The sequence below is a fragment of the Saccopteryx leptura genome, chromosome 3, assembly GCF_036850995.1.
Source record: "Saccopteryx leptura isolate mSacLep1 chromosome 3, mSacLep1_pri_phased_curated, whole genome shotgun sequence".
Classification (NCBI taxonomy): domain Eukaryota; kingdom Metazoa; phylum Chordata; class Mammalia; order Chiroptera; family Emballonuridae; genus Saccopteryx; species Saccopteryx leptura.
Window position 1 is genome coordinate 358913785 of NC_089505.1, and position 15221 is coordinate 358929005.

The 15221-nt window shown below is 41.6% G+C and overlaps 1 protein-coding gene and 1 non-coding gene across 3 annotated transcripts in view; one reads left to right on the plus strand and one right to left on the minus strand.

Annotated features, from left to right (window-relative positions):
* Positions 1-614: 614 nt before the first annotated feature.
* TRNAT-GGU (transfer RNA threonine (anticodon GGU)) lies at positions 615-690 on the plus strand. The gene has a single exon. It is a non-coding gene; the product is annotated as a tRNA-Thr (tRNA).
* Positions 691-7491: 6801 nt separating this feature from the next.
* The window catches only part of TMEM65 (transmembrane protein 65), a 45272-nt gene continuing 37542 nt past the window's right edge, over positions 7492-15221 (minus strand). For both annotated transcript variants that reach the window (XM_066379450.1, XM_066379451.1), the window contains one exon: positions 7492-10517. In XM_066379450.1, the coding sequence (XP_066235547.1) occupies positions 10416-10517 (102 nt within the window). In that variant the 3' untranslated portion in view covers positions 7492-10415. The remainder of the gene's footprint in view (positions 10518-15221) is intronic.

Consider the following 15221-nt stretch of genomic DNA (forward strand, 5'->3'; position numbering starts at 1 on the left):
CTCTTCCCCACACCCTTGGCTGCTGCATGGGGGCGGGGGGGTGCACTCTTATGAGGATTCCTGTTTATACCTTAGATATGTGACTTTGTATCAGAAACTTTCTTGTTTTACAAATGGCTTTGTTCTCTGCACTATATTATAAAGCTAGCCGGGGGGGCCCCCTCCCCTGCCCCACCCAGTTCCATTCTTGTATGCCATCAGCCTACAGGAGGCCTCTTGATCCCACCCTTTTTCTCTGTGTTTATTTCCTACTCCCACACCATTCCCACTTGAGACCAGCACAATGACGAGTCGCGCTGGTTCGCAGCATTTTCCAAATGACCCAAAGGAGCATAGGAAAACTGGAGGTCTCTTTCTCTTTTTCCTTTTTACCAGAATCAATCACTAACGTTCCCAGCTTCCCTCTTTTTTCCCATGTACAAGGTCACGAAGAGAGAATTATGCTGGGGGTCAGGAGGCCTGGTGCCTGCGCTCAGGCCTGACACTACCCAGCCCTGTGTGGACTGCAGAGGCGTGCTCTCCGGAGCTGGCCCACAGTGCAGCATGGAAATCAAGCAGATACATGTTTTAATCCTTGTTCTGCCCCTTGGACAAGTTAGTGTATTTAAATTTCGGCCCTGGCCAGTTGGCTCAGTGGTAGAGCGTCGGCCTGGTGTGCGGAAGTCCCGGGTTCGATTCCCGGCCAGGGCACACAGGAGAGGCGCCCATCTTCTTCTCCACCCCTCCCTCTCTCCTTCCTCTCTGTCTCTCTCTTCCCCTCCCGCAGCCGAGGCTCCATTGGAGCAAAGATGGCCCGGGCGCTGGGGATGGCTCCTTGGCCTCTGCCCCAGGCGCTAGAGTGGCTCTGGTCGCAACGGAGCAATGCCCCGGATGGGCAGAGCATCCCCCCCTGGTGGGCGTGCTGGGTGGATCCTGGTTGGGCGCATGCGGGAGTCTGTCTGACTGCCTCCCCGTTTCCAGCTTCAGAAAAATACAAAAAAAAAAAAAAATTTCTCTGCTGCCCCTCCCCCATCTATAACACCTATCTCAAAGATGTTAGAGAGAATTAGAGAACGCAGTGGATGTAAAATACTGAGCACAGCCTCGGAACACCGTAAACGCTAAATAGATGCTGTTTCTGTTGCTGGCTCTATGGATAACCTGGGCCTCCGAACTGAGCAACACGAACGTGTGTAATGAACAGCTCTTGCCTTCAGTGATTATGGATTTATTGCCCAGAATAGGACTGAGGAAACATCGTGCATTTGACAGATAAGCTCATTGCAATTCAATTTCCAAATGCATGACTTCTTCGAGCTTTGGAAAAGCTACTCACAAGCTGCCTTAAAAAAAAAGAAAAAAATCAACCAGCATAGCTTTAACTCGGGCCAGTCACTGACTGCCAGTGGAAAAGGAAGTCAGGGAGAAAGGAAGTAAATAACACTGACAAGTAAGTGCTACGACAGATAGTCTTGCACTTTCAGGAGAGCACACTGTACCCAGGTGTGTCCCCCTGATTTGAGTTCCACCACTGCCCAGAGTGAAGAAGCAAGAGGCTGGAGGAGGCGTGAGGATTTTGTAAAATAGAGTCACCTGACCCAACTGCACCAGGGTTGTTGTTACAATGCCGATTGCCCCAGACCCAAATGAATGAGATTATCTGGGTTTGGGGGTTTGAAAATATGCATCTTCAACAAGTACCCCCGATGCAACCAACACTTTGAAAATCACTGATTCAGGCCGTGTTATATCAGGCAATAAATGCCACGTATTATTCAAGTGCCATCTCAGTAGATTGCTCCTCGTCTCTGGAAGAAACTCATGGTCTAGAAAGGAGCAAAAGACAAGCAAACAGACCATCCTAGGAACTGCGTCACCAAATAACAGGGGAAGACAAAGTGCAGTGGTGCCGCAAGGTGGGGGGGGAGGGGCTTGGGGACTCAGAGGGACAGTGGTGATGGTCTTCCCCAGTGGAAGCTCCGCCTGCACATTTTCCAACTGGACAGAATGGTGGAGTGCGGAGGTTAATGGACGGATGGTGAGAGGGCACACAGAAAAATAACACAAGCAAAGCAGAGAGCTGGGACAGCCCCTGGTACGTCTGAGGGGCTGCAAGGATTCTTTCTATGGCTGAAAGGCAGGGGATAAGTTGGGAAGAATCGTGGAAACATGTCTTTGTAACTGCAAAATTACAAATTATACTTTCCTTCCTCAGAGCAGCAAATTTTCTGGCATTAAAAAGCATACACAAATCTCTAGGCTCTACTCTAACTTTTTCTCCTTTTCCCAATTTTAAAATACACTTGCATCCTACACCAAACCCTAAGCAGATGCTAACTATAGTTGGCTCTTTGAGCCTGCTCCATTCATTCTGCTGAGTCAGCCTTTCCAATTTTGTCTTACACTCAGACTGTGATAGAGTCAATTCAGTCAATTAGCTTTAGTCCAACCCAAGATTTACTTCCCATAAAAATCTCCAGTCTTGCCCTAGCTGGTTGGCTCAGTGGAAGAGCGTCGGCCTGGCGTGTGGAGGTCCCGGGTTCGATTCCCAGCCAGGGCACACAGGAGAAGCGCCCATCTGCTTCTCCACACCTCCCCCTCTCCTTCCTCTCTGTCTCTCTCTTCCCCTCCCGCAGCCAAGGCTCCATTGGAGTAAAGATGGCCCGGGCGCTGGGGATGGCTCCGTGGCCTCTGCCTCAGGCGCTGGAATGGCTGATTGTGGCAGAGCGACCCCCCAAGATGGGCAGAGCATCGCCCCCTGGTGGGCGTGCCAGGTGGATCCTGGTCGGGCGCATGCGGGAGTCTGTCTGACTGCCTCCCCATTTCCAGCTTCAGAAAAATACAAAAAAAAACAAAAAAACAAAAAAAAAACCTCGTCTTATTCTTATGCGGTATTGTTATGCTCTAACTATTTTAGTTATAAGCTCATGAATTGACGTTTCAAGTCGGGCCTATTTCATGTATCTATTGGTATGGAACATACCATCCCAAAACTTCATGGCTTAATAACCTGGGTGTTTGCTCACTGTTCTGGAATCCAGACCAGGCTTAGCTGGACGAGGCTTCTGATTATTCTGACAGTGGTCATTCATTGGCTGAATTCAGCTGCGGGCTAGGTGGGGCCTGGGCCCAGCTTATAGGCTGGGATGCCAGGACTTTTCTCAGGCCTCTTCAGTCCCGTTTGGAAAGTCATTGAATTTGGAGGCTGCAAAAAAATCTTTGAGGCCATTCAGGATAACTTTCTTTGACTCACCTATACTATTTTTTATTGAAAATATTTCTTAAGCTCATGCAGACATTGCCAAATCCTTCATAGTGATTCTCTAGCCCTATCTCCAACCTTGTGAGGCAGGGATTATTATGCTTTCTTTACAGATTAGAAAGTCAAAGCTCAGAGAGGCTACATAACTTGTCCAGTATTACCTAAGCGATAGAGCCAAGATTCAGACTCAGGTCTGCTGGCCTCAAATTCAATGCCCCTTCCATTCATCTATATTCCCACCTGAAAACTGCTCAAAGGTAGGCTCACCATTAGTATGGGAAATACAACCATGATATCGCCCTGGAGGGTCCGGGGTGTGGTCTTCTACAACATTTAAAGTTTTCAAGACCCCAAACTTAGCATTGTGTGTCCTTTATCTATGTCTGTATCCCTAACAAAACTATTTGAAATCACTCATGAATTACTTTTGGAAAAGAATAATATTTTTGAGGGACCCAGATGTCATTATTTTCTACCCTCATCTGTACAGTGGGGCCTCCAGCAGGTGGGCTGTGAAAAGAAAATCAGTCCCCTAGAGTAAAGGTGCTTTGAAACTGCATGGGACTCAGTGCGTGTGGGGCACAACCACGGTCCTAAGCCCCGTTCCTTGCTGGTCTCGGGAGTGTGCAAAGTGGCCCGCCGGCCCGGCACACCCAGAAAGTTCCCTGGGACTGAGCGGTGGAAGCTGCCATCAACATTCCATTTCAAGCTTGTAACCACATCATTTACTGCTGGGCAGAGCCACAGTTTTAAGTTTTCTTCTAACACCTCCTCCTTTCTGATGTTTCCCTTTCCTTTGCTATTACCTAGTCTCCCCGTGGGCTCGGAAGAGAGGACTTCCGTTTGCCCAGGCCCACCCCAACCCGGTGTTCTCGTTCTCCCCTGTGCCCCCACTTCCTAACCATCCCAGCATCTGCAGGCTCTGATCCAGTATCTGCTCTTTTCCCAGCCGTGTTGTATTTTTTAAAAGCCTACTGAAAGAAATAGGCTCCACAGCAGAGAGAGGGCTGTTCTTATTTAAAGCAAAATCCATCCCTGGAACGTTTGGTTTAATTTTCATCAAAGATGTGTATGATGAACAGACATTTCAAAAGTTAACACAAGATAAAATCCACTATAAATGTCCAGAGAGAGCAAGTGGAATGTTCTCTTTCCCATTATTCCTCAGCTCAAAAATATTTGTCAGGTTCCATTTTCTTTCAATTTTTTTTTTCTTTCAAATATTTAACCACCGAATGGAAAACAGAGGGAGTCCTAAAAACTCGCTGCATTACAACCACTGACTGAGCACCTTCCATAAACCCAGCACCTTCTATATTTACCAGGCATTACACGAAAATAATCTCAACTCTTAAAACTTTGTAAGAGATGTCAGTCTCAATTCTATAAATGGGGACAGTCTGGAAGACATTGATCCTCATGGGTAAGTTCGCACAGGAGGAACTGATTGACTTAGAACTGTTGGACTCCAAATGACAAACACTATTAACAGTTTGGGAAAAGCCAAAGCCTTCAGCAGTGAATGGAGGTGTTTCCATGTGACCTGCTGCCAGGTCTGTGTGTGGCCACCACCCCAGCCCCACCCCAGAGGTGCAGAGCTGAAGCCTAACGAGTCCTGATGAGCAAGTAGCTCAATCTATCCATGGATATTTAATGAGTTTACGACCTCTTATCAAGCATTCAGAAGTTCAAAATTGATACTGGTGCTAATATAAAAATAAAACATGAAGAGGGGTACCTGTAATATGGAATTGTTATACACAAGGAAATAGATACAGCCTTTGCCTCAGTGCTGAGATACCACATAAGAAATGTGAAACAATGTGCTAATGGTATCAACAGGGAGTCTCGAGATCATGGAGAACTGAACTCACAAATCAAACTGATTTGATGTTCTGGTATATATCTCATTTATATTTTTCCTAATTGGTATAATTCATTATGTTTATTTAAAAGGTTACTTGTGCCTGACCAGGAAGTGGTGCAGTGAATAGAGCATTGGACTGGGAGGCAAAGGTACCAGGTTTGAAACCCCGAGGTCGCCAGCTTGAGCGCAGGCTCATCCAGCTTGAGCGTGGAATCAGAGACATGACTCCATAGTCACTGGCTTGAGTCCAAGGTCGCTGGCTTGAGCAAGGGGTCACTCTGCTGTAGCTCCCCCCCCCCCCCCCGGTCAAGGCACATAAGAGAAAGCAATCATTGAACAACTAAGGTGCCGCAACAAAGAACTGATGCTTCTCATCTCTCTCCCTTCCTCTCTGTCTGTCCCTATTTGACCCTCTCTCTGACTCTGTCAATAAATAAATAAAAGGTTACTTGCATTAAGTCTTCCTGTAAAAATGAACTAATATGAATATGTCAAAATGACTTTATTGCTCAATAGGTTGAATTACAGTATATAAGAAAAAACGGTAATATAATTCATTGCAAGACCTTCTTAGCACCACTGTGAACCATGTGGGTCACTCAGAATCACAGAATTCTGGAGTTTGCATAATACTCAAAGACTGTCCATCTCTCTGGTACTAGAAGATCAAAAGAAGGAATAGAATCTCATGATTCTGTTGACCCATATCCCTCATAATCTGGTTCATCACCGACACCAAACACAGAATGGCAGCAGTGATTGCAGAAAATACCTTTTCAGCACTGCATTTTGAATGTCTACATTTTGCAAAGACAAAATACAAAGATGAATTTTTAAATTACTTAAACTATTTATTAGCTGCCTGAGTGGGAAGACTATTGCAGGCAGATATAATTATAAAACCTAAATATAGCTGGGATCCAGCCTACAGTTTTCAGCCTGTTTATAAAACATGCCAAATATCAGATGGCATGCAAAGGGGGATGTGTTAATAGCAGATAGCTGAAACACTGGGTGTAATTTCTAGAAAAGACTAAAGGGTTTGACTAAGCTTTTGGCAGAGCTGTTTTACAACATACTATTTCTCTTCAATTCTAACTGCTTGGAAATAGAAATGACTTGAAATAAAGGAGGAAAGTTTATGTAAGTACCTCAAGCATTGTTCTTCTAAAAACATTTGTTTTCTATGCAGGGAATATAAATATGGAAAGCATGGTACCAAACACCAGAATGTTTATATTGTGAATATAAAATCCCTAAGTTATCTACCCCCTCCACTCCATAATGTAATCTTATAAAATTTGAAGGAAAAATAAATGAGTCTTGAATTTGGAATCAGAAAAGTTGTATTTAAAGGTCTCGCTGTTTATACAGCTTTGCAACTTTTCTTGTTTACAAAATTGGGAAATGTATTGCCCTTACCTATTCTGCTATAAAAATGCAATAATTAAGATATTCTGATGGCTCGTTGATAGTTACTATTTGCTTTTGCCTGCTTTGGAGACTGCCTTTAAATGTTTTAGATATATCTTTTCTACCATTTACAATGATGCATTTTCTTTCTATTTCTTTTTATTTTTTAAAATTTAAGTGAGAGGACAGGAGATGGGGAGACAGAATCCCGCATGCGCCCTGACTGGGATCCACCAGGCAACCCCCATCTGGGGCCGATGCTCACAAGCGAGCTATTTTAAGCACCCAGGGCCAATGTGCTTGAACCTATCGAGCCATGGCTGTGGGAGGAGAAGAGAGAGAGAGAGAGAGAGGGAGAGAGAGAGAAAAGGAGGAAGGGGAGGAGAGAAGCAGATGGTCACTTCTCCTTTGTGCCCTGACTGGGAATCAAACCCAGGACTTCCACACACCAGGTTGACACTCTATCACTGAGCCAACCAGCCAGGGTCTATAAGAATGAATTTTCAACGTTCACTTTTTCCCATTTATCTATTACTTCTCTTATCACCCAAGAAAAAAATCAACACTTTTCACACAGTATGCAAGGTCATCATCATCATCATCATCATGTCACTCAGGCTCCATAACCAATTTATTAATACTTCCCAAATAATTGATGATAAAACTGGCTATCTAGTTCCTAAGTCTATACAGCCAAGAAGCAGAAAATGAGAGACAAAGCAGTTGCCAGAAGTGAGAGCGGCCAAAAAGTGGGAGGAAAATGAGAGAAAAGACCAGATTCCCAAGGTACCACTGCTTTACAACACAGTATCTGTGTCCATGAAAATGATGCTTAGTCACTAAGAAAAAGGTGACAGTGCATTTCATACACTCTTTTAAGATGACAGGAAAATATAACTCTAAAATTAGAAAGATTTACTTCAAAATGGTTCAGACTTTTGCTATAAAAAGATAAATTTTCATTACACTCAAAGTTTACCTTCTAGAAACGGAGCAAAGTAAATGAGGTGTTATAATGTAGAAGGCTTGGGTGTCTCTGCCGTAAATGCCCATCGGTGTCATTTATGCCAATCTCTCTAAAGCTTTTTGTGACATCTTCTTAAAAATAAATTATCTCCATATGGGATCATTCTTCTTTCATAATCTGTTGTGTTGTATCAGAAGTGTGGATTTTGGTAAGGTGATAAAAAGTTCCATTTTACTGTCTCGGTAACATTACTGCAACTCTGTAACAAATCTGAGTCTAGTAATCCTATTTCCTTTAGTGACACAATAACTGGGACCTTCTGAGATTAGGAAGAAAATCAAATTTCAAAATCAAAACCACATTCCAAATTTCTTAAAAGATGTTTTTTTGTTGTTGTTCAATTCTTTTGTAAAAACATTGGTCACAATTTAACATACAATGGCAACAAAATGCACCCAATTTACATGCATCAAGAAGTCAATATATCATAATACATGGACAATGTAAATTTTAAACAAACAGTACTAAAAAGAAGCTCACGTTGCATTTAACCATAGTTATAGTGCTCCCAATAAAGAAATAACTATTGTGAAAAAGAATTCCAGTTTCAATCTGAAATAAGGTTCCTTGTGACAAGCAACAAATTAACAGTTACATAAGGTAATTTTTTTCAGAAATCAATTTACCATATTAATGTAGAATAAGATCTTGAAAAAAAGCTGTATCTTAGGTTAAAGGACAAAAGGGTGCCATTTTTTGAAAAGTAATTTCCTCAATGATGCAAATTTTTTATTGTGTCCATAATTTAAAATATTTTTCAAAATGAAGATTTTATGTTACATGATTTCACATCTTAAATAATTCTGTTGAGGTTCAACTAAAGTGAAAGATTCTGTAGGACTGGGTTATTTTCAACGGAAAAACACACAAACAAAAAACAAATAATCACAAGCCCTTTCTAAATTCACAGGCAAGGTTTCTGGATATGGGATTTAATAAGAAAAAAATGTAAGCACCACAATAAATGCTTTTTTCAGAAAACAGAAAAAACTGAAATATACAAGTTAGGGACAAAAGCGCGTAAACATTTACAAAACACTTTTTTGAACAGCACTTGAATACTCTCGTCTGGAATAATAAAAATAATTGTTTTGTGTGTATAGTATTATGTGGAAGATATAAACCACAATTCTGTTTAAGATACCAAATTCTATAATTCTAATCTGATTAAATGAGACTATTGTGTTGACATATAATAATGGTATATAATTATTTTTATAATTATGGTTTATTTCTTTCCTTCAAAAAAAAATCTATAATTAAAGGATAGCATTAAATTATTTTAAAGTGTACTGAGGAGAATTTATGATAAATTACCTTGCAGGAAAATCAGCTCCTCTGAACAAAAGAGCCCAAAGTAAATATATGGAAATATAACTTTTAAATATGGAGCTGTAAATACAGTCATTCTATAAGTTTCCTTCTTTTGCACCTACTTACCAACATAAATAATTTCAGCGGCCAAAACAGTAATTTTAATTTCCGTTTTTCTCCTCCATGTTTAGCCTGTGTAACAAGCCACATGCTAACAAAGTCAAAGGTTCATACAGTTAAAATTCATGACTCCTATTCTGTTACACTTCAGTCAGATATACAAGACTGGAAATATGAAACTTTAACCTAGAACGTAATTTAAATACCACACACACAAAAAGAAAAAAAGACCAAAAAACCCCCCAAAAAAACAAAAACGGGAGAAAGGAGTTCAACTCATGTAACTTTTGATTATTAGACAATGTATAGCAAAAAGCAAAATATTAAATATTTAGTTTTTACCTCAAAAGAAGTTATGCAGAAATAAAATTCACTAACCAAGATACAACATCAGGATTATGAGTGGGTAGTATTCACTCATTCAATTCACAAGAGAAGACACTTTTGGGGGAAAATCTTTTCCAAACAATATAATTTATATCTCATTAACCGTACAAACATCTTTCAACTTCACCACTTATACCATAAACCTTCTTGACAGTTCCAATTTTCTATTTATCTAAAAAAATTTTTTTAATCTCTTAATTTCCAAGTATCATGTCAAACTCCTTAGTTCACTCTAATTCCATAATCACTATTAAAAAGACCCTAAAATAATACTTAATACTTTCTTCCTCTCAGGGTCAAAACCCACCATGTAATTATACAAAATTGAGAAATTAAAAGTAAACAAATAAATTCAAAATAATGCACTTAACATATATGGTTTTATGTAGTGAGGAGACCAAACGATTGCTACGTATGTTTGATGTCTGGCACTTGAGACAGCAAGGTTAGGAAATTAAAATGAATAACAGAAACTTAAAATAGTTCAAGTCTGCATTCGTTTTGGATAGACGTGGGAGTAAAAGAAATGACTAATTACATGACTGTGAACGTTTATGTGGTAACAGTACAAAATTGATGTTTCCAGGAAGAGTAAAAAATCTTCAACTGATATTAAACATCTTAAGTAATTTGGAAAAATCTTAAGGTTGAATTGTAACCACAGGGAACACAACAGCAGAAAATGCTTCCATGCATGTAAGCGTTAAGTAACAAATAAGCAAACCTGAAGTCAGTACAGTACGTCAGTGATTGATACTTAAATGATATTTGGATATATAAAGAAAGAAGAAAAGGTAAAACACTGACTGCCATTGATGAAAATGCTTTTTAACAATTTACATGAAATGATACTAAAACAGTTGTTTTTTTAAAAAGATGTCCTAAGAAAACCAAGCCACAATAAGTTAGTGTTTTCCATAATACATGCTGAATTATTTGATCCCATATCTATACATTGTTACTGTCTTAATTCCTAAATGTTGTGACAGCATATTTAATAATTGAGGTACATTAGTTTACATCTTTTTATAGGTACTCTAAGAGGGTTAATTTTTCTTTTCCAGTTTTTCATCTTCTTCACCTACTCCAAAGAAAATCAAAGGAAACATTCCTAGAATGCAGCCAATAGTCACCCCAACAGCTTTGCCCTAAGGAAACAAAAGAAAACATTTTTGAAAGTTATTTTATCTCTGTAAGAGGAATCCTTTGTTTAAGTATCTATGATAAAAATTACTATGTACTATAAAATTTAACTGTGACTACATATCTTTTTATCATAATAACAAATATAAAAATAAGCTGGCCCTGGCCGGTTGGCTCAGCGGTAGTGTCGGCAGGGCATGTGGAAGATGCAGGTTCGATTCCCAGTCAGAGCACACAAGAGAAAGGACCATCTGCTTCTCCTCCTCCCCATATTTCTCTATCTTCTACCACAGCCATGGCTTCAGAGGTTCGAGCAAAAGTTGACCCCAGGTGCCGAGGATGGCTCCATGGCTTCGGCCTCATTGCCGAGCAATGCAACTGTGGCACAGCCAGGCACAGTATTGTCTGGTAGGCACCTGCTGGGTGGATCCTGATCAGGGCACATGCAGGAGTCTATGCTTCCCCACCTCTCACTTAATTAAAAAAAGCACACACAAACACATACACACACACACACACACACACACACACACACGATTCTAGAACAAAGGATATTTCAAGTTCAAAGCAACCAGGAGTACAACCATTATGGAAGAAAGTATGGTGGTTCCTCAAAAAACTGAAAATAGAACTACCTTATGACCCAGCAATCCCTCTACTGGGTATATATCCCAAAAATTCAGAAACATTGATACGTAAAGACACGTGCAGCCCCATGTTTATTGCAGCATTGTTCACAGTGGCCAGGACATGGAAACAACCAAAAAGCCCATCAATAGATGACTGGATAAAGAAGATGTGGCACATATACACTATGGAATACTACTCAGCCATAAGAAATGATGACATCGGAACATTTACAGCCAAATGGTGGGATCTTGATAACATGATACGAAGCGAAATAAGTAAATCAGAAAAAAACAGGAACTGTATTATTCCATACGTAGGTGGGACATAATAGTGAAACTAAGAGACATTGATAAGAGTGTGGTGGTTACGGGGGGGAGGGGGGAATGGGAGAGGGATAGGGGGTGGGGAGGGGCACAAAGAAAACAAGATAGAAGGTGACAGAGGACAATCTGACTTTGGGTGGTGGGTATGCAACATAATTGAACGACAAGATAACCTGGACTTGTTATCTTTGAATATATGTATCCTGATTTATTGATGTCACCCCATTAAAAAAATAAAATTATATTAAAAAAAAAAAAAAAGCAACCAGGAAATTTTTTTTATCAAATTAACAAAATAACATCAAAGAAATATTCAAGTAGAAAACACATTAAAATTATGTACATATATATATATATATGCACACACACACACACACATATATATATATATATATATTTTTTTTTTTTTTTTTTTTTTTACAGAGACAGAGAGAGGGATAGATAGGCACAGACAAACAGGAGGGGAGAGAGATGAGAAGCATCAATCATCAGTTTTTCGTTGCGACACCTTAGTTGTTCATTGATTGCTTTCTCATATGTGCCTTGACCGCGGGCCTTTAGCAGACTGAGTAACCCCTTGCTTGAGCCAGCGACCTTGGGTCTAAGCTGGTGAGCTTTACTCAAACCAGATGAGCCTGCGCTCAAGCTGGCATCCTCGGGGTCTTGAACCTGGGTCCTCCGCATCCCAGTACGATGCTCTATCCACTGCACCACCGCCTGGTCAGGCTAAAAATTATGTACGTATATTTTAATGTCAGTAGACAGGGGAAAAAATCCTTATTTTGACCTTAGATGATGTTTGTATTTATTTATACACAGTTATAGAGAAGACTATTTTCTACTTTAGATTCCTGACTTCCCTGAGTACATAAAATGCCCTTGCTGTTAGAATGCCTATTACTATCATCCATGAAAACCAAGACGTTTCCCCCACCTTTATGAATGCCAGTCAGTGAGTCCCCACCCAATATCCCAATGGGGCATAAAGTCAACAGGGCAGAGAAGAAGAAAAAAATGGGCTATCCTTTCTGGCTCCCTGATCCAGGCCCCAAAACATATTTTTCCATTTTAAGAGCAGTACTATAGTATATATAATATTATCAAGCCTAATGACATGAGGCCCGATAGTTAACTAAACTGGAGCTAACCGAAGACTTGAGTACATCTGTAATATTATCCTGCAAGAAAATATTTTCAGAGTTTCAAACAACAAAAAAACTAAACATGCCCTGGCCGGTTGGCTCAGCGGTAGAGCGTCGGCCTAGCGTGCGGAGGACCCGGGTTCGATTCCCGGCCAGGGCACATAGGAGAAGCGCCCATTTGCTTCTCCACCCCTCCGCCGCGCTTTCCTCTCTGTCTCTCTCTTCCCCTCCCGCAGCCAAGGCTCCATTGGAGCAAAAGATGGCCCGGGCGCTGGGCATGGCTCTGTGGCCTCTGCCTCAGGCGCTAGAGTGGCTCTGGTCGCAATATGGCGACGCCCAGGATGGGCAGAGCATCGCCCCCTGGGGGGCAGAGCACCGCCCCTGGTGGGCGTGCCGGGTGGATCCCGGTCGGGCGCATGCGGGAGTCTGTCTGACTGTCACTCCCTGTTTCCAGCTTCAGAAAAATGAAAAAGAAAAAAAAAAAAAAAAAAAGAAAAAGAAAACTAAACATGAGGTTTTAAAATACAAGTGTATGTCAGTTAGAAACTGCATGCATGTGTGTATTGGCATACATTCTATTATGGGTGAATTTCAGAGTTAGCTTATAACATAACTAGGTGGCCTGCTCACTAACCTCAACTCTATAGGCTGTTTACAACCAAATATTATGTTACAGAATAGAAGATTTGATCCTAACATAAAACAAGTAGAGTCAACAACTAGGGAATAGAATCCCTATGCTTAGGGGGTTTTAACAAAACACATACACACAAATATATATGTATGGACCTGCTTATAATATAGGAAGAAAACAGAATTATCAATTATGTGAGAAGAGCAGAGCCCAAGAAAATAATCTTCTCTTGATCCCAACTGTAGTGTTAATACATTAAGCCAAATTGCTAGAATGTTATATCCTTATTCCTCAACAAATCTTGACTGATTGATGTTAGCTAGCTAGTCTCATTTCAATTTATCTACATATAGCAGGATATGGCCTGACCAGGTGGTGGTGCAGTGGAGAGAGCGTCAGACTGGGATGTCGAGGACCCAGGTTCAAGACCCTGAGGTTGCTGGCTTAAGCGTGGGCTCATCTGGTTTAAGCAAAAGCTCACCAGCTTGGGCCCAAGGTCGCTGGCTCGAGCAAGGGGTTACTTGGTCTGCTGAAGGCCCGTGTTCAAGGCACATATGGGAGAGCCATCAATGAACAACTAAGGTGTCGCAATGTGCAACAAAAAACTAATGATTGATGCTTCTCATCTCTCCGTTCCTGTCTGTGTGTCTCTGTCTATCCCTCTCTCTGACTCCCTCTCTGTCTCTGTAAAAAAAACAACAAACAAACAAAAAAAACAAATAGCACGATATGGACACACACACACACAATTTTTTATACAGCAATAGATGGTCTAAGGTAGAGCCTGAGAATTTGCACATCTAGAAAATTCCCAGCTAATGGCGATCCTGCTGGTCCTGGCATCACACATAGAGAACCACCGTCCTATACTACCACCTTCTCACGTGGTTTTCCCGACCACGGACCGTTTCAGTGAGGCCGCAGTGATCATCCTATTCACTACTGCAGCCTGTCTCCGTCCCAGCACTCCCGCCCTCTTTCACTCTGCTCGCTTTCCTGCTTGTCTTTAATTCCATAACACTGCGAACTATTTGTCAGGTTTTTATACTGTTCCTCTTCTCTCATGCTGCTAGAAAGTTAAGATTCCCCCCCAAAAAAGGATCTTGTTTTGTTAACCAATACATTCAAAATGCCTAGATCTGTACCTTGCATACAGCAGTAAACAATAAATATCTGCTGAATGAATGGTAACACCCATATCTCTAACTCAGACCTCTCTAACTCTGGACCTTTAATCCCAATGCCTACTAGGTGTCACTACTCAAGAGTCCTACTAACATCTCAAATTCAACGTGTCCAAAACAGTACTCATTCTCTTCCCTTACAACCAGGATCCATCCGGCATGCTCACCAGGGGGCAATGCTCGGCCCCTCTGGGTCATTGCCTCGCTGCAATTGGAGCCATTCTAGCACCTGAGGTGGAAGCCTTGGAGCCATCCTCAGCGCCTGGGCCAACTTTGCTCCAATGGAGCCTTGGCTGCAGGAGGGGAAGAGAGAGACAGAGAGGAAGGAGAGGGGGAGAGGTGGAGAAGCAGATGGGCGTTTCTCCTGTGTGCCCTAGCCAGGAATCAAATCTGGGACTTCCACATGCCGGGCCGATGCTCCACTGCTGAGCCAACGGGCCAGGGCCCTTCCTCCTCTTCTTTTGTTTTTCTTTTTTTTTTAATTTATTCACTTTAGAGAGGAGAAAGAGTGAGAGAAAGGGGAAGAGCAGGAAGCATCAACTCCCATATGTGCCTTGACCAGGCAAGTATAGGGTTTTGAACCAGGGACCTCAGTGTTCCAAGTTGACGCTTTATCCACTGCGCCACCACAGGTTAGGCCCTTCCTCCTCTTCTTGATTTAACTAGTGGCACTGTGGTCCATCCAGTCTCCTTCCTAGTTAAAATACCACTCCATCACCCATTATGAGGTTCAAGCTGTTAGCACAGTTTATACATGGACAGAAAAATGTCTTCCCTGTCTGATCCATCCTTAGTC